The 27,676-nt window shown below is 34.9% G+C and overlaps 4 protein-coding genes across 4 annotated transcripts; 2 read left to right on the plus strand and 2 right to left on the minus strand.

Annotated features, from left to right (window-relative positions):
- Window positions 1-4,062: 4,062 nt before the first annotated feature.
- Window positions 4,063-4,541, minus strand: LOC110715874. The gene is made up of 2 exons (XM_021894496.1): window positions 4,296-4,541; window positions 4,063-4,206 (listed from the first exon to the last, which is right to left on the minus strand). The coding sequence occupies exons 1-2, from the start codon at window positions 4,539-4,541 to the stop codon at window positions 4,063-4,065; spliced, it is 390 nt and encodes a 129-aa protein (XP_021750188.1).
- Window positions 4,542-8,896: 4,355 nt separating this feature from the next.
- On the plus strand, window positions 8,897-12,837 carry LOC110715756 (12-oxophytodienoate reductase 3-like). Its single transcript, XM_021894364.1, has 5 exons — window positions 8,897-9,146; window positions 9,250-9,390; window positions 11,207-11,337; window positions 11,460-11,642; window positions 11,828-12,837. The coding sequence occupies exons 1-5, from the start codon at window positions 9,061-9,063 to the stop codon at window positions 12,487-12,489; spliced, it is 1,203 nt and encodes a 400-aa protein (XP_021750056.1). The 5' UTR covers window positions 8,897-9,060; the 3' UTR covers window positions 12,490-12,837.
- Window positions 12,838-13,805: 968 nt separating this feature from the next.
- LOC110715850 (B3 domain-containing protein REM13-like) lies at window positions 13,806-19,427 on the minus strand. The gene is made up of 8 exons (XM_021894467.1): window positions 19,205-19,427; window positions 18,026-18,135; window positions 16,909-17,272; window positions 16,674-16,781; window positions 16,420-16,559; window positions 15,072-15,378; window positions 14,760-14,899; window positions 13,806-14,448 (listed from the first exon to the last, which is right to left on the minus strand). The coding sequence occupies exons 2-8, from the start codon at window positions 18,101-18,103 to the stop codon at window positions 14,089-14,091; spliced, it is 1,497 nt and encodes a 498-aa protein (XP_021750159.1). The 5' UTR covers window positions 18,104-18,135; window positions 19,205-19,427; the 3' UTR covers window positions 13,806-14,088.
- A 3,954-nt stretch (window positions 19,428-23,381) lies between these two features.
- LOC110715941 (putative B3 domain-containing protein Os03g0621600) lies at window positions 23,382-27,061 on the plus strand. The gene is made up of 7 exons (XM_021894559.1): window positions 23,382-23,468; window positions 24,658-24,752; window positions 24,882-25,284; window positions 25,388-25,524; window positions 25,665-25,953; window positions 26,082-26,221; window positions 26,383-27,061. The coding sequence occupies exons 1-7, from the start codon at window positions 23,423-23,425 to the stop codon at window positions 26,839-26,841; spliced, it is 1,569 nt and encodes a 522-aa protein (XP_021750251.1). The 5' UTR covers window positions 23,382-23,422; the 3' UTR covers window positions 26,842-27,061.
- Window positions 27,062-27,676: the final 615 nt, after the last annotated feature.

Raw genomic sequence — 27,676 nt, forward strand, 5'->3', positions numbered from 1 at the left:
GACTGACGGGAGGTGCCGCCTGACTAACTCTCATGGTACGAATGAGTATGCCTCATCGAGGCATTTCGCAAACTGTCTTGAAAATTTGAAGTAGAAGCCGACTCTGACAATCGGTCACTCTTCTTCTGCTCTAGCAGTAGCCGAGCATCTGTGAACGTTTGCTTTGACCCGTCCGCCTGAATATGACGAACCGGTTTCCTATTTCCCGTAGGATAACGGAATTTTGTGAAATCAAGAGCAGGTGGCTCCCGCTTCTTGGATTTAGGATGAGGAGTCGCCTCTCGCCCTTGAACTGGCTTCCTCTTCAGTGAAGTGGAAGGTTTTTTGGCCGACTGCTCTTTGACTGAAGCAGGCGGCTTTTTGTTGATCAACTCTTGAATCTCTCCCTTGAAGTCCCTCATGAAGGTCATGAGTTCGTTCCTTGTGATGGGAGCAGACCCATCAGTCGGCTGTTGCCGAGCAGGCGGTGCGCCTGCTGGCTCGCTTCCTGTTTGAAGATGCTCCCGTTCCCTCCTTTCGGTATGACGGGTACGTCGGGCCCTTAGGGTCCCGTCTAGAGCTGTATGAGTTTCCACTTCAAATTCACTTTCGGTGTCATGGTCCGACTGAACTTGAGGGTCGTTTAGGGGACGCCTCTCTTCAGGAGTCGGTACAGACTTGGATGCCATCTCTGAAGTACTCTCCCCACAGACGGCGCCAAATGTTTCGGGGTTTTCTGATGTCCTGCGGGAGAGTTACAATTCCGAGACTGGAACCGGACGCCTGTACCTGCAAAATAACGGAGACTCCTGAGAGCTCCGCCTCCAACGGTCAAGTTAGTACCTGATTAAGGAGTAATTAATACGGAAATTAAAGTAATAAGACCTCTCTAGGTGAGAGTGTTTAATGTTGGTAATCTGCTTTGTTAGCGAGATTAGCCGGTTATTAGTGTTCCGTAATGTTTCTGTTCTTCTCTGTTCTTCAGGTGAGATTAATTGCTTGATCAATTGCCTCTCAATTGCTTGATCCCTTTTAATGAGGATTAATTAAGTATTTATAGTCTTGAGAAGCGTGCCACTCTCTAGGTTTAGGGTAAACCTAGGGCTGACCGGGCCTCTAGACAGGATTGGGCCTTGTTGGCCGGTTTTCCCATTTGGCATGGGTGGACACGTGGCGTGCCTCGATTGGTCCGTAGAGGACGTATCTGTGATTGACACGTGGCAGGCTCCTATTGGCCTTCGTGAAGGACACGTGGCGGAACCTGGTTGGTCCACTTGTCAGACGGTGATTGGTGGATAAAAATCCCCTAATCAAACACGATTAGCAATCCAAACCATTCAAAACATGATTTAAAAATCAATCATTACAAATACTTTTATTAAAATCAATACCTTCAAACATAATTTATTTCAAAATCATAATTTAAATCAATTTAAGTCAATCGCCAATCAAATCATGTAAAACATGTTATTCAAACCAATCACTTTCAAAGGTATGTATCTAGCCACCTAAACGTACCTTGATCCTTGCTAGAAAAAACACACAAAAGAACCTCAAGAACCTTGATCGAACACACCCTAAAAATAAAATATAACCTTAATCAATATAAGATTAACAAATAATTAAAAACCCTCAACTATATGTACATGAACCTTTTAAATTAATTTCTCATAAACATCATTAAAAATATAATTTTATATAATTAAAACTACTCATAATAATTATTTATAAATCCTCCATAATAATAATAATAATAATAATAATAATAATAATAATAATAATAATAACTATTATAATAATAATAATAATAATAATAATAATAATTATAATTATAATAATAATAATAATAATAATAATAATAATAATAATAATAATTGAATAAGAGAAGAGAATAAGAAAAGATAAGAAACTAAGGAAAAGAGAAGAATTGGATTTGCGTTGGAAAGAATAGGCAGAACTTGCAGAGGCTATAACTCCTTTGATATAACTTCGAATTGGATGATTCTTGAGCCTAACCTCAAGTATTGTTCGAGAGGAACAATCTTCTGTGAAACGTCAATACCCCAAAAACTGATCAAAAGTGCCCGAAAATTGGCTTCAAAGATAAACGGGATGATTTGTGTAAAATTGAGGAGAAGAAAAGAAGAGAATTGGTGTGAGGAATGTGAGAGGTATGAAGGGGTATTTATAGGCTAGCTCATGCAAGAATTATGGCAAGAGAATGTGGGAAGAATTATTACAAGTAGGGTTTATGGGATTACTTGGAGAAGTGAGTAAAAGAATTAAGGAAAGTTTGGATATTAAGGTGATTGTGTATTCTTGAATATGGAAGGTATGTATGTCATGAAAAATAATAAGGAAATTAGAATTACTTGGGGAATAATTAAAAAGAATGAATGGCAAGAAAATATGATGATTAGATTTTAAAAAGATGGAGAATTAAAATTAAGGAAAATATAAGAGATTTTGTGAGATAATTAAAAATATAATTTACCAAAATAATTTCCCCCAAAATAATACAAGAGGGTCGAAAATCTTGAGCTTTCCATAGCTTAGATTTTCGGATTCCCTTTATAGTATTTAGGAAGATTTTTGTTCGGTTAACGGAACAGTTGCAAGTTCCACTCCAAACTCATCATTAGTGTAGACATGCTTTCACACCAAACTACAAGTCCAACATGTTATTAAACAACATGTGAGACTTTCAATGCAGTGATAAGGGATGCAAGGGACAAGCCTATCCTCACCCAGATGGAATGGATGAGGAGATACATGATGAACAGAAATAAGGACAAGTGGGAGAATTCAAAAGAGATGATTGGGAACTTGGTGCCATATGTGAGAAGGTTGTTGGAGAGGATTGAGTATGTAGCTAGATCATGTGTAGTGTAGCCATCTAGGGGGGATACTTATGAGGTGCAGCTCAAAGATGATTAGGTGTTAGTTGACTTAGGGAAAGGCACTTGCAGCTATTACCATTGGGATTTAACTGGAATCCCATGTGTGCATGCTTATGCTTGTGTATTGGACAGCAGGGCAGACATTGAAGCCTATGTGCATAAGTACTACAATCTGGAAAAGTGCAGGGAAGCATATGAACCTGCTCTCCAGCCTATGCCTGGACCAAAACACTGGGATAGGGTTAAGATGAGGGAACCACAGCCACCTGCACTCAAGGTTCAGCTAGGCAGACCAAAGAGTAAGAAGAGAAAACTAGAACATGGGGAGGGATCTTCTGTTGGGCCAAGCACAAGTAAAAGGAAAAATCAATGCAAGAACTGTGGTGGCTTTTGACATTATGCAAAGACATGCAAGCTCCCTACTCAACATGACACAGAAATCCCAAAGCCAGCAGGCAGACCAGCTGTTAACACAACTTGGATGGAAGAGCAGAGAAAGGTGAAAGAGCTAAGGGATGCTAAAAAGGTATAGCTATTGTACTCACATTTGTGTTTGTGTTTTCTCCCCTAAACTACATTTAACATTGCCTTGTGCATGGTTTTAACAGGCTGCAGTTGGAGCAGGATCAAATAGCATAGGCAATAAGAAGTTCCCCCAGGAGCAGCCAGGTTGCCTACCTCATAGAAAACAAGTTGCTGCTACAGGACAGTCAAGTCAGCCCCTGAAAGAGCCTCCACCTAAACAAAGCAAAGCCAAAGAAAAAACCAAAACACCATCAAGTCAACCACCACCAACTACTGTACCAAGTGATCCTGTTACTAGAGAAAAGCTGCAAACTAGGAGCAATATGAGTCTGACTCAGTGATGTTGTGTTGAATTCAGTGCTTAGAACAATATTATCATTTTCTGTAAGGCAATGAATGCCAAGTAACACATGCTTTTGAAGAATAGTAGTTTAATTGCATAGTTTTTGAACATCTGCACAACACTACTTTTGTAAGGTATTGAATGCCACTACAATTCATATATTTGAAGGGAAAGTGTTGTTTGGAAAAGTTCTTTATGCAATTCAAAGCTTCAAAGTTAAAATTCACATACATTGCATTGTTTTAAGCAAATAAAACAAAGTACATAGATTAAACAACCCTTAAATTCATTACAACTTCCAACTAGATGTAAAAACTAAACACCCCTAAGTACTACACCTAGCCCACCGACTACCATTGCCACGACAATAATAATGCTAACAGAAACAAGGCACCCAATGGAGGACCTCTTTCCTTGCTTCACTTCTCTGTTCATTTTCTTCCTATCAGCAGTTAAAGCCTTACACCTCATGTTAAGATTGTCAATTTCGTTCAGCAAGCACCTCCTTTGTCCACTGATATCATCAACCTCCCTTTTTATTCATTTACTTCAGCCTTCAACAACTTCTTGTCCAACAACAGGTTGTTAATAACTTGTGTTTGCCACTCTGTTCCATCAAGTTGATCAACCCATTGAAACGCCTTGCACCCCCTTGTTTCTGCAATTGGATCATAAAACTTACATGCCCTGAACTTCCTCCCTGGATTCTCCCTTGTCCAGCTAGTTAGCTTGCCCATAGGAACACCACATTGGCATTTTGGTTCCTTTGAAGGAGATGAACTTATAATTGACATAATCTGCAATCGTTTCACACAGAAAAACACATTTAATGATGTATATATGAACTAATTGTAAGTCTACAACACTAATTTTGACAATAATTTTGTAATACAAAAATCCCCAATTTTGAATTTACATGAACCCTAATTCTGAAATTGTGCAAATTAACTAATATATGCAGTAATTAACGTTGTCAATCAAATTATTTGCATACATACCTAATACCAGACACAATCTCGATTGCTTGGTTGAATTCCCCTCTTTGGATTGTTGCAAATTTCGTAAGAACTTTAGATTCGATGACAAGATGAAGCGCAAAAGGGAAGAAGAAGCAGAATATCGTGACTACTTATAACAGAAATAAAAAAAAGTATCCATTGGAGTGGGCCCTTGCAACTGTTCCGTTAACGGAACTTGGATTTAGGTGGTAATTTCTAAATTTTATTTTTTTAAGTGGTGTTAAAATAAAAGTTTTTTTTTTTGTGGTGTTAAAAGCCATTTTTGGGAGTTTTTGTGGTGTTAAAAATCAAAATTTCCTTATTAATTATTTGAAAATAGTGCAAAGCAGAGCAGATTTGATTTAAGCAGAGCATAGTAGAGCAAGGCTGGGCTCAGCAGAGCAGAGCAGCTCTAAAGAACGGGGCCTTAGACCACCTTCATCTCCTAAAATTTCTCCTTACTCTTGATTCAATGTCAAATATAAAGCGACATTCATTTCCAAATTTGAAATTTAAATTTTTCAATTGCGAAATATTTGAAAATGAAATTTTCAAAATTTTTGAGGTGGGCCAAGATGGAGCTAAATTTTCCATCAATAGAATATCACTAAAGTGTTGTCTATGTGGAATATACATAGATTATATCTATGTGTACCCTTACCCCTAGAGGTGGCCAGTGGGTCGGGTTGGACCCAATCCACCCTGACCCGCACGGCTAGTGGGTCAAATGGGTCATGCCCGGATCTGACCCGGCATAACCCGTCTGCAAAGGTGGTTGTGTCGTGGGTCCAAAAAATGTAGCCCAACCCATTTCGACCCATGTGATTCAGTCCAACTCATTTAACCCACCCAACCCACGAACCCACCCCATTCGACTCATCATGCACGGCCCACCCAACCCACCAACCCGCATAACCCACCAGCCCACCCAACCCATCAACCTGCATAACCCACCAACCCAACCCGCCCAACCTGCCAACACAGCCCACCCAACCCCGCCTAATCTAACGGTATAATTGTATGATACAATTTGTATCAAAAATCCAAACTAAGTGTAAAAATTCAAAACTAAAATTAGTGATTACTTTAATTTGTATAATTGTATGATACAATATATTAACAAATGCAAATCTGTTTTGGGAGACCTTTATGATCATTATGCATTTATTTATGGTTTTGATTTAGCAACACCAACTAATACTAGCACTTCCGATTCTAGATTTGGTTTTCTTGATAAAGTTATGAAAAAAAAAAACACAAAGCATCTACATCATTCTCATCATCATCTTCTTCAACACTTGCTATTAATGATTATTTGTCATATCAACACGAGACCAACTGTAACACCCCCGATTTACTAACTAATAATAAATAAGAATCAAAGGAAAAATAAACAACCTTTAAATAAAATTTACGGAAGCATACACCTAAGCTAAATAGGAGGTATTACCGCCACACTAAACAACCTGTCAAGTGTTAAGGCTTATAAAATCCCAATAATTACAACTCAATTAATAAACTAGGTGAGCTATTTATACAACCTTATAGACTCGTTATAGCATACTAATCGAAACACTTGAGCTCCTTTAGCTACGATCACTTGTTAAATCTGCTTAGAAAATCTTGACTGCTCACCATTAAGGACAAATTCCAAAATAGATCGTCGCAGGACCACCATAAGAAAAAGACATGGCCACAAACACGAGTAGCACAACAAAACAAACAACACACATGTCAGCAAAAAGCTGAGTAATCATCACATATCAAAATACAGAGTATAATAGAATAATTAACAATACTAGCTCAATTAAATAATGTAGTTTAAAACTACATTACACATTGTACTCTGAAAGTAACCTTTGTCAAACCCAACCTCGAATAATAATACGAACCTTTACTCAACTCATCTATCCCTTAAAGTGTGACACGCTCTTTGTTTTTATACTTAGCCTTGGACACGGGTAATTCAAATAACAAACCAATAAGTATAAAAACTTGAATACTATCAATAACCAGAAAAACACCTTAAACTAGACCACATATGGGTCAATTCCCACTGTAGGGGACCATAGAAAAATAAATAATAAAGATTGTACCTCATTCTTAACTCATGATTATCATCCTCTTACCAACATGCCAAGGATTAAGGTATATAACGCCGAGCCTCAAACCAAGAATAAAATAATAATTCTCAACCTTTTGATCTCATACGTCGATCAAATAATCATTAACAAACTAATAGATCATATCTCCATAATGGCACATGTTCCCAAATAAAATAACATAATAATTCGATTCATAAATATCTCAACTCTTAGGGAAATAATACTAATAATCAAATATAATCAAATCTCAACCCAAAAATAATACTCTACATTAATAACCCTAATGCCGCAATAATAATACTCACTAGAGCGACAACATTAAAAACCTTAACATTAATAATACAATTAATCATATACAACAATAGTAATAAGACATTAAATTTGATCAAAACATATAATTATATACATGAATCATAAATATGAATAGCAAATCATACAACAATTATATAAAACAATTATACTATTAAACAACTCCAAAAATCGTGTGATTACCTTCGACAAAGTACATTGAAATAGCAATATTCAAGGCAAAAATTGCGCAGCTTTTCTATTGACCTCACCATGTAATGATGTAAATCATCATCGTCATCATATCATTATCATATCTAATGTTGGTTTGGTTCGTTTCACGCACAAAGGAATCGGCAAATTTTTTTTTTTCTTTGATAAAATATGTTTGATGGTTAATAATATTTGTAGGGTTTAAAATAGTTTATATACTCTTAAAATTATAGAGTCTTATTTAAACAAAATAGGGTTTTAAAATTTTCCGAACCCTAAAATAAAAATATGAGATTAGTAAAGTTATTTAATAGATAAAATAAACTATTTTATTTTTATATAGAATATATAATATAAACTCATAAACTATTCGAGTATTACACCAACAACAGCTTTCAAATTATAAAATGGTGGCAAGAACATTAAAAAAGTTTTCCTATATTGGCGAGAATTGCAAAAGATATATACTTGCAGTTCCTGCTTCATCTGTTGCTTCCGGGTCTGCTTTTAGTGCAGGTAGAAGAGTGTTAGATGAAAAAAGATCTCGCTTTAACTCCGCAAAGCATTCAAATTTGTGTTTGTAAGAAAGATTGGGATCAAGCTGAAAGAAGAACTCAAGGTTTAAAGCAAGACGAAGACGATGAAGATGATCCGTGATGATATTGGAGTCGTCAACGGATGATGCAACAAACATAGGTGGCTGGAAAAGTCTTAATCAAGTACGCTAAGAAGTATGTGGGCTTTGATTCTTTCGAGATACGTAGGCAACTAATTTTTCGAAAATTAGAATTTAATTGCAAAATTAAATTTTAATTTTCTAAAGATAGGTCCAAGCCCCCCCTCCCCCAAATTCCAAAATAAGTACAATATAAGAACTATGTTGGCTTTGATTCCTTATTTTGTGATATAGGGATACGTAGGCATCTTAGTTAAGAGCAAGCCATCAAATTGTTAATTTTGTAAAAATTAAAACACCTTCTAATCCACAAACCCACCCGACCCTAACACACGAACTCACCCGACCCTAACACACTAACCTAACTCAACCCGAACCCACCTAACCCACCCTTCGACTCACTCTAACCCACAAACCCAACTCGACCCACCCACGACCCGTCTAACCCACGAACCTAACCCTGGTGTGTCCAACTTCTCCAACCCAACCCCCGACCCGGCCCACCCTACCTTACGTGTGTCGTGTCGTGTGTCATAAAATCCCAACCGGCGACCCACCTAACCCTAACACTGCTCGCACGACTCGCACTGTGGACACCTCTACTAGTTACCCCCATATTCCCACCCCTAGTGTTGACTTACGAGTTTTGTGAAGTTCCCACACTTCATATTGATATTGGGAAATGATATTTTACAAAAGTAAAACCACGTGTTTTAAAACAACTAATGCGTGTAATAATTCCCAACGCACTATTTTTTTCCACTTTTTTGTCCAATAACTACACTACTTCACTCGCCTTCTCTATCTAAAATCTCAACTCTTAAAATTCCCATATAACCATGATCAATCAAATCTCAACCGTCCAATGATCAAATCACTACCCACCGACCACATAATTAATCTAGTCTTGACCACACCATATAACCTCCTTTTCTCCCACCAATTAAAATTGGCTGCTACTATGACTATCATTCCATGACTCATTGACTCAATTTCTCCAACTTTTCTCTCTCCTAGAAATCTTGATTCAGTAATGGCAAGTTACAAGACTGAAGGAAATGATTCAACTGAATCCCTTTTTTCTCCTTACAAACTCGGCAAATTCTCTCTTTCCCACAGGTACTTTTTTTAACTAGTTTCCCCCTTCGAGTATTGATAATGATGTAGACGGGATATGATCTCGGGTTTTGAGTAATGACCCGTTTATTATAATTTGTTGTAGAGTGGTATTGGCGCCTATGACAAGATGTAGGGCGATAAATGAGATACCAAACGATGCGTTGAAAGAGTATTATGTTCAGCGATCTACTCCTGGTGGTTTCTTGATTTCTGAGGGCACACTCATTTCTCCTACTGCTCCTGGGTATTTTTTTTTCATTTTTATTTTTTAATTTTCTTATAATTTATTTATTTTTGAGTATGAATCATGTGATGATTTGTCATACAAATGTGAAGATCATTTGAATAGTACAATAGTAGTTTATTGCTTGTTGATTGTTGTTATGAATCTATGATGCACTATGTTACATTGTTGTAGTTGATTTGAATTTTTCCGCATTTTTTTGTTTAACTAGTTTTATGACTGTGCAATGGTTATGAAATAAAGCAGGCAACATAACATTAGGGATGGTGATTAATAGTACCTGTCAAAAAAAATAAAAAGGTGATGAATAGTAGAGAAAACAAAATTAACTAGGCAATGAATAATATGAAGTAAAAAAATTGATGAAACATAGCTACTTCATACTTCCTCCGTTTCTTTTTAATTGACATGTTTCTTTAGTCACATTTGCCAATGCACAAATTCAATCATTAATATCTTTAATTACCGATAAGCAAAAATTATAAAAAGTTGATATTTTGAAAATATACATGACGAATCTAAGAAGATCCCACTTGACTATAATTTTCTTCGCATATAAATCATAAAACATGGTAAAAAAAAAAGTATGTAAATATTGCTAAAGTCAAAATGTTTCAACTAATAAAAAACGGAGGTAGTATTAGTTTTGGTTTTCATTTTACTTTTGGGAAATTCTCACCCCAAGTTGTGTGCTTTTGACTTTTATCATTGATAGCATAGCCAAGTTTGGATTTTTTTAAATACCAAAATCCGTAGTTATGTTACTTATGTATTTTTGACTATTTACATAAGTTGACATTATTAATAAAAGTTTTTGTTTAAAGTGACATCCATTAATCATAGTTTCCAATAGAAGAAATAAGCAGCAATTCTACCACTGGAAGAAATTAGTAGCAATGCTACTAGAGTGATACATGACTTGTAGGTTCGTGTTTTTATAGACTAGGTATAGATTAATCAAATAATACTCCTTAATAATTATTTTGATCATTAAGGGTGAATTTTGATATTGAGGAAACATGAGTTACATGTCTGAAGTAGGTGCACAATTAGAAATTTAAGAGGTTTGATGCATATATTAAGAAAAGGATTGTGAAAAAAGTTCAGTGTTACAAAAGCTGAGAACTTTGACTTTGGTAAACCTTAATGTTTAGAAATTTAGCAATCAACACTGGCTAGAATAATTCAATATGGTAATATTAGCTAGAGTTGAAAAGAAGATTCATTAAGAGCCGCTGAAAATAGAATTTATAATGCTGTTATTCTGCTAATTGGATGTTACCTGAAGGCTGAAGCTATTTGTGGTTGACATATGACTATATGAGTTTGTTGTTGCCTGCTGCTATAATGCGAATGGTACAGAAAAATTGCAAACTAAGCTGGTGTAAATATATTACTCGTAGTGAATATATGAATGAAGAGTGGAGGTAAAAAAAGCATTTTGCTGTTTTCTGCCTTTCTGGATTTTGAAATGTACAGGCTTAATCTCGTGCCATCTTAAGAAATAGATAGGCCATGAAGCTGAGATGGGGAGGTGGAGATTAGTAGTTAGGCATACTCCACCCCTTTCTGAGTTTTGTCCCTGGCTCTAAGGCATATGGCAGCATTCTCTTCTAGCAACTGTGCTACTTGAGAAATCATCAGTTAACAAACCCAGACTAGAAAAACCAAATTGGTTTTCATGTTCCCTTCCTATGCTTTTACAGTTAGCTAGTAACATTCTTCTGGTTTTAGCTCATTATCTGTGTACATATTATGGTCTTTCTGACAAACATATTACTGCCGTCTGTCTGACAAAAACAGAATTATGCTGCAGATTTCCCCATTGCCCAGGAATTTACACTAATGAGCAAGTCGAAGCATGGAAGAAAGTGGTTAATGCTGTTCATGCCAAGGGTGCAGTCATCTTCTGTCAGTTGTGGCATGTTGGTCGAGCCTCCCATACAGGTTCACTATTAACTCTCTATAGTTATAAATTACTTGGGAGTAATATAGCATTATTGCGTTATTTTCGAAATTTTTTCTTCTTATTAAATATCAAAGATCATTGATATCATTGCTCTATATAGTGTACCAACCTGGAGGTGAGGCACCAATCTCTTCAACAAATAAGCCGATATCAAATAGATGGAGAATACTGATGCCAGATGGGTCTACTGAAAAATATCCTGCTCCCCGAGCCCTTGCTTCCCATGAAATACCTGAGATTGTTGAGCAATATCGTCAGGCTGCCATGAATGCAATTCAAGCAGGTTCGTCCTCTTCTCATGATTGTTTAGCTGGTGTGTGTTTGTGTCACTGCAATTTATAGAGTGTTTCTTGTCAATTTGTCATGGTCTTCAAGGCCAACTTGAAGTATACAGTGTACAATTTAGCAATCATGGTCGATTAACTTGCAGAAAATTCAGCCATATAATACTTCAACTGTCATTATCAGGTTTTGATGGAGTGGAGATCCACGGAGCCCATGGCTACCTCATTGACCAATTCCTAAAAGATGGTATCAATGATCGCACGGACGAGTATGGTGGGTCCCTCACTAACCGTTGTAGATTCTTAGTTCAGGTGGTTCATGCAGTGGCTACAGCCGTTGGAGCTGATAGAGTTGCTATAAGGATCTCACCAGCAATAGACCACCTTGATGCCTCAGACTCCAATCCTCTTGCACTTGGACTTACTGTGGTCAAGTGTCTCAACAAACTCCAGTTAGATTTGAACTCACAGCTTACGTATCTTCATGTAACTCAGCCTCGATATGTTGCATATGGCCAAACCGAGTCAGCTAGACAAGGGAGCGAAGAAGAGGAAGCTCAGCTTATTCGAACTCTAAGGAAAGCATATCAGGGATCTTTTATGTGCAGTGGTGGGTACACCAGGGAACTTGGGATGGAGGCTGTGGCTCAAGGGGATGCTGATTTAGTCTCTTTTGGGAGGCTTTTTATATCAAATCCTGATTTGGTCGAAAGGTTTAAGGTTAATGCTCCCTTGAATAGATATCTTCGGAAAACATTCTACACCCAGGATCCTGTAGTGGGTTACACTGATTACCCCTTTCTTGGTAAAGATAGCACCGATAATAAGGTATTGGCTCGTCTATAGTGTACCTCTGAATATCTCTGGTATTGTATGATAGTTAGACTTGCAATTGGAAAGTAATTCAGACAAAATAAGCTTATATGAGTTCATGCTGCTTCAATTCTGAAATCTGAAGTAACTGCAATGCTATCATCAAATTCTCACCCTTGATATTTGGAACAGTGTCTTGCAGTATATTACTATTGTCCCAAATGATAGGCAACATTTCTGCTTTAGTCTTTATCAAAGTAATAGCTACTTACTAATTTTAGTATATATATTAAACGTTGCCATGTGATCAAAAATGATATCTTCAATTATGTAATGTTTTATTCTGACTGTTTTGGGAGTAATATAATCTCTTGTTCTAAACCTAGCCTACTTTTGTAATTAATTTTCCTCGAGATCAATAAAACTACTATCATTAGTTTGGTGGACTTACCCAATGCACATTAGTGAACCATGCTAAATCCGTGTGTTCTTGTTGGGATAATTCATCCCAAGTTCCACATGGAAGGAGTAAGGAGGTGAGTGCACACTCCATTAGTATGGGTTTTTTGGAAAGGTGTCCATAAACAAATCCGTGCGGACTATGCTCAAAGCGGACAATATCATACTAATGTGGAGCGAAGTGTGTGTGCGACCCGTCAAGGTGGGTGACTCGGGCCTAACAAGTGGTATTCGAGTCAATGGTTCGGCGAGACAGACACGAATTTTATGTGTGTGGGACAATTTCCTTAAATGTGTGACCTCGTGATTGTGGTGCCTTGCGTCAACAGTGCTCTTGATATTGTGGCTCAGGCGGCGTGTCCAGTGATGATAGTGGCGGTGCTAGATAGTTTCGCTAGAGGGGAGGGCTATGAGATATGTGGTCCTTGGTCTGAGGGGAGGTTTGTTAGGATAGTTTATGCACACTCCATTAGTATGAGGCCTTTTGGAAAGGTGTCTAAAAACAAATCTATGCGGACTAAGCCCAAAGCAAACAATACCATACTAATGTGGAGCGAAGTGTGCGTACAACCCGTCAAGGTAGGTGACCCAAGCCCAACAGTTCTTAATTGTTGGTTTCTTTTATCTTTCTTGCATTACAATGACAAAACTACCGTGGTGAGTGATAACTCACAGTCTCACATATTAGGTCTTGTAAAATTAAGTATCCATTCTAGGTAACTCAACTGCAGCTAATATACAAACTTACAAAGTAGTTAAGACACCTAACACAATTTACCAGAGATCTTTCAAATTTTGTCAATAATATTTTTTTCCATCCGACATGGTGATGTAGTAGAGACGATGACAATTAATTTAGATGTTTCAACTGTTAACAGTGACATTGGAGGTAAATCGAAATGAAAACTTGATTAGCCAAATAAACAAGATTCAGCTGCATCATGAAATGACCTCTAAAGTTTTTGAACATGAAGCACCAAAACAAAGTACAAAGTCCTCTGAAAAAAAAACCAGTGATTATCCATGAATACTGGCCCCAAGGACACAAGGTCTTTGCCCAGGAAACTAGTGCTTCAAAAGGTAGTTTGTACCTAGTATATATACATGTCAAAATGACAGGAAACCATGAATTTCTTCTACATGTTCAAATGTGTAAACGCATCACTTCAATCTTCAGAAAAGACTTTTTGCATTTATTGGATCCCATGGAGAGTTTTGACTCGTCTGAGCAATTAGTGAAGTTTCAACACTTGTTGCTTTATCAATATCTCCCGTAACAGCGTGGTTCAATCCACCAGCTTTAACTATATTAACGTTCATCATATGGTTAGTCACAAACTCAAAAACCAAAGTGTCACCAACACCAAATCCATATGATTTTGTAAAATCAATCCATCCACGGCCTAATCCAACACGACCATCTGATTGTCTGGTTCTAACTTCCATTAGCCATTTCTTTCCTTCTGGATCACATAGCACTACTATGTCTTTGTTCTCCAGCTTCTGCCTGATGGCAATTGCCTTCGGAATATGCTGCACATCAAGGGAGTATAAGTTTTCAAGCAAATTCGGCTGATATGCTGTTGAAGAGAAAAAGAGAAATTGTCCTATGCCTAAGACACATGTTTAGCAACATTAATTTCCATCAGACAATCAGAGGAAGTCATCTTAAACCCAAAATTTCACAAACGATGACCATATCCGTTTCAACACCTGATGACAAACTATTCATCTAACTGACCGGCTAACATGCTGACACTGTAGCAAGAAAATTAACATGCCATGGCATGCACAAGGTTTCTGACATAATACTTGAGAAAAAAGGGCAAACTTAGAGAACTTACCAAATAAGAATTTCTTGTTTTCTCCGTCCAAGTTAGAGAGAATGAAGGGCTTTTCGATTCCAAGGAAACTCTCTCATATTTATCCATGGTTCCAGGTGCATTATTGATGATACAGTTAGCAGCAAGCTCCTCATTTTCACCTAATACACATGATCCGTTCTTAGGTACTTCTACATATCTGTATTTTTTATTCTTTTATCTATTTTGATAATAGAGGTCTTTTTGTTTGCAGATTATAACTGTCCAAAATCTTACAGAGAGAATAGGATCAATTCAGGGAAAAAGAAGATTGTATATTGCAACAAAACTCACATGTCATATTAATAAGTTCCATGGGTTCAATTTTGCATTCTTGTTCTCTTTGAGAAGGATTGTCAACTTGAGAAGCCCGTCCCACGTTAACTTGAATCACATTATTTGACACAAACTCAAATTTCAGTGTGTCACCAGTTACTAATTCATTGTCTACCACAAACTCCCTCCATCCTTTTGCTAAATCTACACGACCATCTGCCCTTATTCTCAACTCCACTGGCCAGCTACTTCCTTCCTGGTTCTGAAGTGTTACTGTGTCTTTGTTGGATAAAGGCTTCCCATTTAGCATCGCCTTTGGAATTGTCTGCATATCAACTTGTCTTCAATTATGCTTTCCATTACTCAATTCTTCATAAATAATGTTAAGTATATAAATTTAGATTACGCTGTATAAAATCATAGTCCCTCTATCCCCATCATGACTGTACTAAAAATTTTGGGTTAAAAATCACATATATGGCTGTCATTTTCTTACAACTTTTTGAAATGGTTGATTTTAAAGTTACACTGGCATGGTTTGATGACTATGTCACAGTAACTTAAGTACTTAACGATATTTCACTTATTCTGACTTTTTGTTATCGAAAGTTAACTAATAAAATTGGCTAGAGTAGCACACACTCTTGCTTGGGTGCGCTCAACAACACAAACTTTAAATGGAGCAATGAACAACACGAATTTTAGGGGTTGGGTGTCGCAAATGACATAAATATTTTCTGGTGCTAGAGATTCCACTACGTTCCGGTTTTTTTTTACTATTTTATTTTTATTAAATTAACCCTCTCCCCTTCACGTGGCTACTATATTCTTCGTGATTGTCTAATTGGGATTTGTCTAAGGTTGAGGCAATTCTTTTCTTCAAATTAAACAATAATCGACATCCACTTTCATCATCAAATAAGTTTCAAAACATCAAATCTAACCAAGCTCCAGTAGGCTACGTAGGACCCCAAAACCTCTGGTTTAATCCTTTCTTCCCAAGTAAAGTCACAACTTTAATGAAATGATCAGTTATAAGCACTGAAACATCTTCAATTCTCTGTTTTTTTTTCCTCATATGAATAGTCACATGAAGGGGAACGGGAGTTAATTTAATAATAATAAATAAAACAAACTGAAATCTGGTTGAATCTTTGGCACTGGAAAACACTTGTGTCATTTACGGCACCCAACCCCATTGCTCCACTTAAAGTTGTGTTGTTGAGAGCACCCAAGTAAAAATTTGTGTTGTTTCAACCAATTTTGCCTAAATACTTCTTCATTCTTTTATATTTCCTAAAATGTAGATTACAAGCTAAAAGAATGGGGATGGGGTTGATACAGTTTTAATATGAAAGTAATTTACCAGATAATAAGTTAAGTGACTGGCCTTTCTCCAGGTCAGAGAGAAACACAAACCATGTTTAGTAGTTGACAATATACATTTTTTCCTCGTGCTCCTGTCAATAAAGGACGGCTGCATCTGATATGCTCCATTTTGAACAGCTTACAACACACCAAGACACCGAAACAGTTCTTAGGTCAGTATCACAACAGGTAAACAATTAGAGCTGCTTCTTACTCGGAAATGTAAGGTGAACTAGTAGTAAATCAACTTACAAGGTGGTTTAGACCATGGACTTGCTTCTGCTTCTTTATGGATTAGCGGAGTTTCTGTTGGAGATTCAAAGGCGCCAACTTCATACCTTGACTCAAAATTTGTTCCTACTGAATTTTTCAGACCAATACACCAAGACGCCAAAAGCCCAAAACAATTCTTTGATCATCAAAATCAAAACATGTAAAACAACAAGAGCTGCTTCTTACACAGAATTGCTAGCATAAATTGACTTACAAGGTGTTGTAGGCCATGGACTTGCTTCTCCTTCTTTATGGGTTGACGGAGTTTTTCTTGGAGATTCAAAGGCTCCACCTTCATACCCTGCCTCATGAGTTGTTCCTACTGTTTTTTCAGACCCATCTTTCTCATAGATTTTCACTTGGAGAATTGATGGTTCTTCAAGCTCGAAAAGCAAGAAGTTTCCAACTTCCACAGAATGTGCTTTCACAAAGCAGTCAAAGCCACAACTGAGACACAAATTGCCATTTTCATCCTCTTCTATGTCTACCCTCCAACATTTTCTGGTTCCAGAAATCTCTAAGATGAGCCATGGTGGTATGTAATCTTCAAAGATCTTAGCGAAGGCGGGCGGTAATGGCTACAAGAACAGATTTGAAGCAATGTTAAGTTATAGTAATGTAAAGTTATAATAATTGTTGGTTCATGACACCCATGGTTATTACTGTTAGCAGAAAGTCAGATAATCAGTTCAGGGTTGGGTGGAAGGGTAAGGAGGCATATATCCAAACATTTCATCCCCCTTATCCCATTGGGAGCTTCCTTAGAGATTTTTGCATGAATTTGATGCTATAAAATCAAGATATCTAACTAAAAATGTAGAATCATCAAAATTTCAATCAACTATTCTTTTTGGACAGAGTCATAATTCAGAACTCTCTCGTAATTGTGCTATCTAAATTTAAATGCTTTGAGTTGTTAAAAAGGTAGCTGTCTAATGTGAAGTATTCATTTTATCTTGTTAACACAACAAAATTATTTGAATATAAAGTCATTTCATTTTAAATCATTGCTATTTTCATCTCCCCGAAAAAATAAAAAGGATTTATATATACACGACAAGTGAGAGTAATTGTGCTAAAATGTCTAGAGAGCGTCTGTAAACTTTAAATGCCTGAACTCAGGTTACTTTTAGCTACACTTAGTAAATTCAATTAGCATTTCATAACCTTATCAACAAAAAATCATAACTTGATGGAAGGGCTGATAGATTTGACCTTTAAGAACTTCACACTATATAAGCATGTCATAATTAATTATGCTGAACAAGTAGCACTAATTGCTAATTCACATTTTAAAACTACTATGGAGGAATCCATTGCAAGAGAAGTACCAGCTTCTTGGTGAACTCATCCTCGAGAACCTTTATAAAGGACGCTCTCTTAAATGAAAGCTTACGCTTGTTGTCCATCGCAATTCGCAGCCAGTCTGGTAAGATGGTAACTGTGCAAACCAAAGTATTAAAATACTGAGCCAATTTCTATCACTTAACTCAACTATAAGTTTCCTATGTTACGTTTGGATAATAATTCTACCTCTAACTAGTGTTCATGAAAGACAAGAAGGCTGGATCGAATGGAATGTATAGAGCATGTTTATAAATTATTGTAACATCATGCCTTGCATTATTGGTAATCCATCGTCTTCATTTAAATGAAGTCAGAATTGCTTAGAAGTGTCAAAACTACATTGAGTCAATTTAGTGCTAATTTTGGTGGTGAAATAGCAGAAAATGACTAACAGTAAACAAAGATACACAAATTTGATTGACCAAGATATACTACCTTCCTAACAAGCTATGTTTTGACATACACAACTAAGGAAATTCACGATGTGCTCTCTTCACCTGATTTTCATTTATCTCAGCTTTTAGCCACGAAATCAACTTATTTTACTTGAATTTATCTGATTTGAACTTAATTTGGCTGCGAATTGGAACTTCAAAATCTGTAATTTTCCTAAATTTGACTCACCTGATTTCTTTTTTCTTGAATCGAACTTATCTAAACTTATTATTCCCAAATTTACTGAAAATCAGATCAAGTGATGACAAAAGAGTCTAACCCTGTATTTTGATTCTTTTGAATGCACAACTCAACCGATTAATCCAATTTCAATTATTTTTTTTGGGTTTTTTCCCACTACATTATTAATTAATTAGGTATAACAAAATATCTAAATCTTTCCATTAACAAGTCAATAAACTACTAATTAAACACCCAAAAAAAAAAAAAAAAAAAAAACTACCTTCAGATCATCCAAATTCCTGACATTACATTTTTGTGAATCATTTTCCACCAAAACAAAATTTATTCAAAGTTCAATAATTTATGAACAAGATTATAATCAAAATACTCTATTATTCAGTCCATACTCCATAAATAAAATGTTACATCTCCAATGTCCCAAAAAAAAAAACACAAATGTCTAGAAATGTTTTCAAAATGCATGTCAATTGAAACAGAAGAAAAAAAAAATCAAGAAAATACAACTAAACAATGAGGTTAATTACCTGAAACAATTAAACTGGTTGCTGTAGCACTGAATTTTGAAAGCTCCTATTCTCTCTCTCTCTTTCTCTCTCTTATGTTAACGTTATTTGTGAGGTATGGAAGGTTGAGTCCTGCCCAACCTGAGACAGGAAGTCAGATTGCCACTGTGTGGGGTCAAAATTCTGATTAACTTATTGACACGTGTTAGTATCCCATACTCCATTCGTCTAAATTATTAAAAAGCCCATTTTGGCTCGACAAGCCCGCTACTTTTTTACGAGTTTGGGCATGAGAAATTGTGTTAAGGCCTGACCCGACTCGCTTTTTTTTATCACCTCTACATTTCTCCATATGCGAAGTTTTATGAGAAATTGGAGAAAACAATAAAATATTGAAATAGTGAAGTTAGTGGAAGGTAAATAGGAAGAGAGAATCTAAAAGTAATAAAATTGAGTCCCACTAGTTGAGAAAAATGCATTAAATATTATAAAAGCTTTCCAAATATGGAAATAGAACATGTATTTAAAAACGGCCGCAAAAAGAAAATGGATCAAACTTTTAAAAATGGAGGGAGTATTTTTTACCTTATTACCCTCTTTTTTGATGATTTGTCATCGTTTTTACTTTATTTTTTTGTACCTCTTCCGTTTTTAAATATTTGCTCCATTATTTTTTCGGTCGTTTTTAAATACTTGTTTCATTTTCTTATTTAGAATTTTTTACAATATTTAATTCTCTCACCTAGAAAACCCAATATAATTCATATTTTATTAATTTAATATTCTCTCTCTTCTAATTCCCTCAACTATTTTACTTTTTACAAATTTTTATTCTTGCTCTTACCGCACTACATCTATATTTAATTACTTTTTTTTTATAATTTCTCCTAAAATTCCGCACATGAGAAATGGAGCAAGTACTAAAAAGGATAAAGTATTTTTTAACATCAATTTTCTATACTTTCTCTTCAATTATTCTCAACTACTTTTTTTCCCTCTTTATCTCTCTTTAACCCTTCATGCATTTAATCATTAGTTTCAAAAAATTTACAAATTTCTTAATTTCCTCGCAAAAACCGAAAGAGACTTTGGATTAGGGGACGAAGGGAGTAATTTGGAGTGTTTATTTGGTGTTTGGATTGGATTTGGGTCTAATTCAATCCAATTCGAGTTAAATTTGTTTTTGAAAACTTGATTTTTATCAAGTTCAAAATTTTCCAAAATCCAATCCTATTTGATATGGAACGAATTAGATTTTAGTAGTTTGGATTCATTCTAAAATTTGAAATATAATACTCAATCATCAATCTATCATTATCTTTTCAGGGCAAATGACCCTTTTAAATTTTAATTTATACTCCTTAAGTCACTGATTTTTTTGGCCCATTTGACTTTTTATAGTCTCCAAAATGTGTTTTAAAATGCATATAACTTTATTTCTATATGCATAAAAATTATAAAAACTTGATATTAAAAAAATATACAATGAAACAAATCTAATAAGACCCATTTGACTATATTAACTCTTACAAATTAATAAGAATTTACGGTCAAAGGTTTTGAAGTTTGACCCAATATTTTGGAACGAGACAAATAAATAGGAACAAAGGGAGTACCGAGTACAAATATGACTTTGTTTTTTGTTTTTTTTTTTTAACTTGTTCTATTTGACCTATTTTGTTTATTGTTAATTAGGGCAAATTTCAATGAAAACGGGGAGTCTTGTGTTCTTCTTTTGCATGAGAAAACTTTGAATATAGTCATCAAAAGTTTTTCTTGAAGGAGACTTGCTCGACGAGGGTAATTGCATAATGCCGTCATCTAAGGCAGACCAATCTGTGCTCATTTGTTCAACTTGGAGATTTTCCATTAGTGCATTCATAAGTGCAAGATCGCGTCTAATTGAACTAGATGTGCTTGACAGAGGATTGTTGTATGGATCATACAAAACCAGCTAAGGAAAAGATAAAAAAAATATAAAAATAAATGAGTGTTTTGTTAATTAAATAAAAAATGAGTACAAGAAAATAATTGACAAGTTTCATGCATAACATTTATTTTTAACATTGGAGTCTAAATCATAAATATATAATAGATTACTTATGATTAGCGATCAATAATGTCACCCAAAATAATTGATGCATTATAAATTCTCAGGTTATGTTTATATGATCACGGAAGTACGTTTTAGACCTAAAAATAGAAGTGATTGCATGTTGTTTTTGGTTAGTGAAAATGTGACCATACTTATTACGAGTAGCTCTTAGTGTCTTACACCTTGATCTTAAGATTCCAACTCATTAACAAAATACCTATACCGTGAAAGTTACTATAATAACTTAAACAAAATTATAATGGTAAGAAAAAAGTATGTATATATAACATCAAAGAGTACCATGTCTAAATAAATATTAGTATCATCAATTCTTGTTCAAATACTATGTACTAGTACTTTCAGAAATTCAGAATTAAATTTCTGCCTTTGATTAGATAAATAATTAATCGTGCACAAAAAAAATCAATTCTTCAATGAAAATAAAGAAAAATTAAAAGAAGACACAAAATTATGATTAATGTTAAGGTATAGAGTACTAACCTCATGCTCATCCGGCCTTAATTTCTGATGACAAGCTATTAAAAATCTTATAAGGTTATATTTTTGCGCCATACTTTCTCAAGCTTTTAGTAAAGATCAATGAAAGATTTTTTTTTTTTTTTTTTTTTTTTTTTTGGCGAAAGAAAATTCTTCAATATGAAATACGTAGTTGAGTACTTCTATTCCTTTAATCATGAAGGGAGTTAATTAATATATATATATAGTAGTATAATAGAGTAGTAGTACAAATCATAGGATAGTAAGAATTTGATTCCTTATCAAACTAAGGTTCTACTCCGTGTATTGATAAGATAAATTTATTTTATTTTATTTTATTTATTTATTTATTTTTGTAAGAAAATAAAATCTATCATTTACTCTGTATTTTGTCTCCTAATTTAAGACTTGAGACTTCTTTAAAACTTTAGGAAACTTTTAAGTCATCATACATAAATTTATCCTTATTATTGCAATAAGAAAAAAAAAGGAAGATAATTTGCTCTGTATTATATATTTTCCCGTTTTAATTTGGATAGAATACGTACTTAATCATAATTATGGTCCTTTAGGATTGTTATATTGGCAAAATAGAATAGCAAAATTAGGGGTGTCGTTCGGTTTTCAATTTTTCAATCCAATCCGATCCGAATTTCTCTCTCAATCCAATTCGAATTAAAATTCGGTTATTTGGATCCGATCCGAAAATCCAAAATATAATATATATTATTTTTTAAAGCCTAATATGATTATAAAAATTAAGCTTTTATATAAATATAAGTCTTGTAAATAATGAGTAAAATAAATTGTTCAATATCAACTCATTAATTAATTAATACAAAGTCTCTCTAATTAATTTTATTAGTAGTCAGTATGAGCTAAACTTCAAAAAATAAAGAAATTCATAGTTACACAAGCTTAATTTTACAATTTAGTTTTCAGTTTGGATTGGATCCAATTAAGGTTAATCCGATCTAATTCAAAATTCCGAATTTTCAAAAAATCTCAATCCGATTCGAATTGATAATTCGATTTGAATTGGAGATCGAATTATGAACACCCATAAGCAAAAGTCCCTTATGCTATGTTTGGATAACAAATTAGAAGGGAAATGAAAGGGAGGGAAATAGGAGGAAGGGGAAGGAAGGGAAAGTGGAGGAAATAATGAGCTCCATTTTCCCTCCAAATCTCTCCAATTTTGAAGGGATGGTCTTTATTAAAGGAAGAGGGAAAGTGGATCCCTCCCTCCCCCTCCCTTTCCCTCCCCCAACATATTATCCAAACAAGAAAGTTTGTCTCCCTCCCTTTCCCTTCCCTTCCTTTCCTTCTATTTTTTGTTATCCAAACATAGCCTAAATTGTCTACCGTCTTATATAATTCGTACGTAAAACATTATATGACCCTCCTCAGAAGCCCACGAAGAAACTATCCAATAATTGCTTGATTGTACAACTTTAAAAAATTTACCAAAACAATGGACTAACAGTACAATACACAGTAATTGCATGCATAACATTTATTTCTGGTCACGGCCCACAGTGTTGCCACGTGGATTGACCACCTGAATTGATATTGTAAATATTCTTTCACTTCATTTCCATGTTCCATTACCAACACAAACAAAGAACATAGATAGAAAGAGAGACATGGAAAGTGACGGATCTCACAAGCACTTGAACAAAGCAAGTTCAGGTAATTAATTTAATTTCTTGATTAAATGAACTAATCAACTTGTAATGACTTCTAAATTAGTCAGTAATTTGCGTGTATTTATGTCTTACTTGTATTATATGGTTTATGTTTTGCTCTTATTTAACAATATTTTCTCTGTATTTTAATCAATTTTGATCTTGCATGTACTGGATTAGCAATGTTAGCTGTATTATACAAAATCATATATCCTGTATAATGTATACAATATGCTTAGTTATCAATTATTTCATGTCTACAAATAAAAGTCTCATTTGTCTTTAACGAAAATTTATAGGGAGATTAAAACATAAAAAAATTACGTGGTTTGGTTTGGTTGATTAAAGGTGAATACAGTAAGGGCATGTTCTCTTCAGATTATTTTCAGTTCAGCTCAGTTAAACTTCAATAAGTTAAGTTCAATTCAGTTCTTAATTTCCTTCTCTTATAAAATATTCAGTTCAGCTTGGCTCCTATAAGTTCTGTTCAGCTCAGTTCAATCAATCACAACAGAGTCACAGACTCTAAGGGTTTGGTTGATTAGAAATTAAAAGTGCATAAAAAAAAATAGTGAGATTTGGTTGATTAAAAGTGCACAGAAAAATACATAAAAATGAAACGAGACTATTACTCATTTAGGTTCATGGATTTTGGGTGAAATGAGACATTTATTTGAAAATGAAGAGAGTAATAAAATTACGGAGACAATACAATAGTTTTGCAATGATAATTGATAATGACCGTCATTTGGAACGACTACATGTTTAATCACAAGAGTTTGATATATGATCTATGAATTATTGAATTGTAAGCATATGAGTCAAGTCAATTTTAGTTCGTTCAAGTCTAATTTGTCATTTAATTTGGGTTTAATCGGTAGAGGTTGGGTTTCGAAACATGATCTATGAGTAGTTAGTCAATGCAGTATTGCATTCACAAAGAAACATATATTACCTCCGTTACATATTATTTGCAACGATTAGACATTTTTTCTCTCTACTTTATGTTAAATCGTTGCAAATAATATGTAACGGGGGTAGTACTTCCTAAATGGTAGGTAGTGTATTCATAATAGTTCTTACAAAGTTACAAAACCAAACCTTGTTATTTATATTGGTTGCACTAAAAGTTCAATTTGATTCTATATAGTGTACTTGTCATATTTTTTTTCACTTCTTTACTTAAAATGCAGCAACAAAGCAATATGAAATTGGTGACAAGCCGAAGCATTCAAGGAATGGGGCTTCGTTTATAAAGGTTCTTGGCCGCGACTTTTCCAAGCAATTGGTACTAGTCTGTCTTTCTTTCGTAAGGCTTATTTAGTGATCATGTTCTGTTTTTGTATCCCCTGCTTTTGATCAATACATGATCGCGTTTGCTTATGTTTTCTTTATAAATAAATCTGTCGATTTTTAGCAAATACCTGAAGAATTTACTGCAAATATGAACGGCTACATTCCACATCGGTTCATCATTGAAAGTGGATCGACAAGGAAATGCTGGAGGGTAGGAGTGGAAAAGGATGGAGATGGGAGGATGTATTTTCGAGATGGTTGGGCTGATTTTGTAGAAGTGCATTCCTTAGGAGTTGGTAACTTCTTGCTCTTTGAGTATGAGGAGCAATCCATTTTCCAAGCAAGAATTTATGACCGTAATGGGTGTGAAAGATCTATACTCGTGGACAGTAAGGGTGGTGGAGGTCAGCAACAGCCTAAAAAGACTATAGATGATGAAGGAGAAGAAAGTGAAGCCTTGGAATATGAACCGGTTTTAGTGAAAAGTAATCGAAAGAAACCAACTAGATTAGCTCCAAGGAAATGTAAGTCAGTGTTGTTATCTTTGGCTAACTAGTTTAGCTCATTGGCTTCACTCTTAATCTATTGTTTTGATCAAATAATTCGATGCTAAATTATATTTTCTAGATGGAAGGGGCATATATAAAAGGAATCGTGCTGTTCCACGGGCATATACAAGAACTGCCAAGCTGTCAGTTAGCGAAAACCATTTGTGTTTCTCAATAATAATTCACTTCTCAAAGAAGCATCAGTTTCACCAGCTGGTAAATCTTAGTTCATTTAACTAATTTGTTCTTATTTGTGTACTGTCTTGATAAAATATTTATAATCGTTGATGTTTTCCTGCATTATATGGTAATGACTTGATTATTCTATTACGCTTGGTGAGTGCTAAAATATGCAGACTATTCCGAAGGCTATTTCACTAAAGATGAAGTTACCAAGCAAAGATGATCTAAAATTTCAGGATGTCCAGGGGAAGTGTTGGACTGTGACACTTGGACATAGAAGAGATGGTCGAGCAATTCTTTGTCATGGGTGGAAAGAATTCATGAAAGAAAACAAGATCGAACACGGGGATAAATTAAAATTTGAGTTCATGTCAGATGAACTAGTTCGAGTTCATGTGACAAAGGCGTCAGTGGTTGATGAGCATCAGTCTGATGAAGCAACTGGATCCTTAGATATGGATTGTAAGTCAGACACTCAGCATTTGATTTCTTGTGAAGGCTAATTTGCTACGTATGGCTGTTTTACTTGTTCTAGTCCTTTTAGAAAGTTTATCGATTTATTTCAAGCATTTCTATCCACATGTATGTAGGTAAACACGATAATAAGCCAAGTACTCAAACCCCAAATGATAAGGAAATTGAAACTAGGATGACTACAAAGAAACATATCTACGAGTCTGGAAGTTCGTTTTCCATAACTTGGAAAGAATCCGGTGTCAGAACATATCTGGTATGTTATTCTCTTTCCGATTTATCATTATCTTGAGCACTTGCTCATATCATGTTGAAGGTTGTCGATTTCTTATTTGCCCCGCTCCATGGATTTAAGTTTGTACTGGTTGTATATTGGCCTAATCAAGAACCACTTATAATTTGCTTTTTAACTAACAGTATATGCCTAAGGCAATTGCTCGAGTCCAGAAATTGATGAAGAAAGATAGTATTGTGCTTCGCGATCCAGAAGGAAAGTGCTGGCCTCTTCAGATTAAAAATTTGTCAGGTGGCCGTGTTGTATTAGCAAAAGGTTGGGCTGAATTCTACAAAGGATACGGTATAAGAACTGGTGACATGTTGGAATTCAAATTCGTGTCTGAGTACCTGATTCATTTGAGCATAAACAGAACTTACAGAAGTCCGACAGCTATTGAACCTGATGAAGACGCTGTAATCTGCTTAGAAACATCAGATAATGAGGAAGCTCTTGCCATCAAGCCAGCTGGGGCAGTCATAACACAGGAAGAATTTGACGCTGATATTGAACCAAAAGCCATCATTACTCAGGATGAATTTGTTGCAGAGTTTGATGCAGCCACCCCTCGACCTGGTGAAGTAAACGGTGTCATCAACTAGTTCTCGTCTTCTGTTTATCTTCATGCAACAACGCCTAAAAGGACTACAGCTTGTTCAATGAACATGAAATTAAATCTTTTGCCTTGTAATTAAATGTACTTTAAGTTCATGCAATTTAATCATGTATGCATTAGCACATGAACTTTTGGAGGCATGATCTTCACAGATAGAGCCTAATATTTTGTGTATATATAATACTGTATAAGTTTCTAAGTTTCACTAATATATGCATTTTGTTAGTTCCAAGGGTCTAGTCCTCAGGTACGTTATATCCTTATGGTTTCTAGTAGCAAAGAAAATAAGGTCGTGTTTTGTTCACCAGATTTTTTTTTAACCGAAGAGACATACGTAGTGGAATTGATTATTGAATTGGTAAAAACTACTATACGTACAGATCCTTGCAAATTAAAACAGATTAAGCAATTGCTCATCTCATCCTATCCGATCAATATAATTTTCAACAATAATATGCACTTTTTCTTTTACATATATGCTTAAATACTCCAAATTTCATATGGACTTTTATAGATACTAATTGTCGGACCATGCGGCCATGCCCTAAAATTACGTTTATAAAATTATGTTATAACATAGTTAGTTGCAATATTCATTATTGTTTGTGCATTTTGCCATAAAAAAAAGTGAAGCTAAGTAAATTCTACTTCGTAATTTATATCTTACCCATTGTTATCTTATAGATATCAAATAATCAGATAAAACCCTATAAAATATACTAATACAAAGTTATTCTATCTTTTTTTTTTTTATTTAAACGATAAGGATAATGCATGAGAATTAAAAGTTTCCTAAAGTTTTACAAGTTTGAAGTCTTAAA

Source organism: Chenopodium quinoa, unplaced genomic scaffold (genome assembly GCF_001683475.1).
Source record: "Chenopodium quinoa cultivar QQ74 unplaced genomic scaffold, ASM168347v1, whole genome shotgun sequence".
NCBI lineage: Eukaryota > Viridiplantae > Streptophyta > Magnoliopsida > Caryophyllales > Amaranthaceae > Chenopodium > Chenopodium quinoa.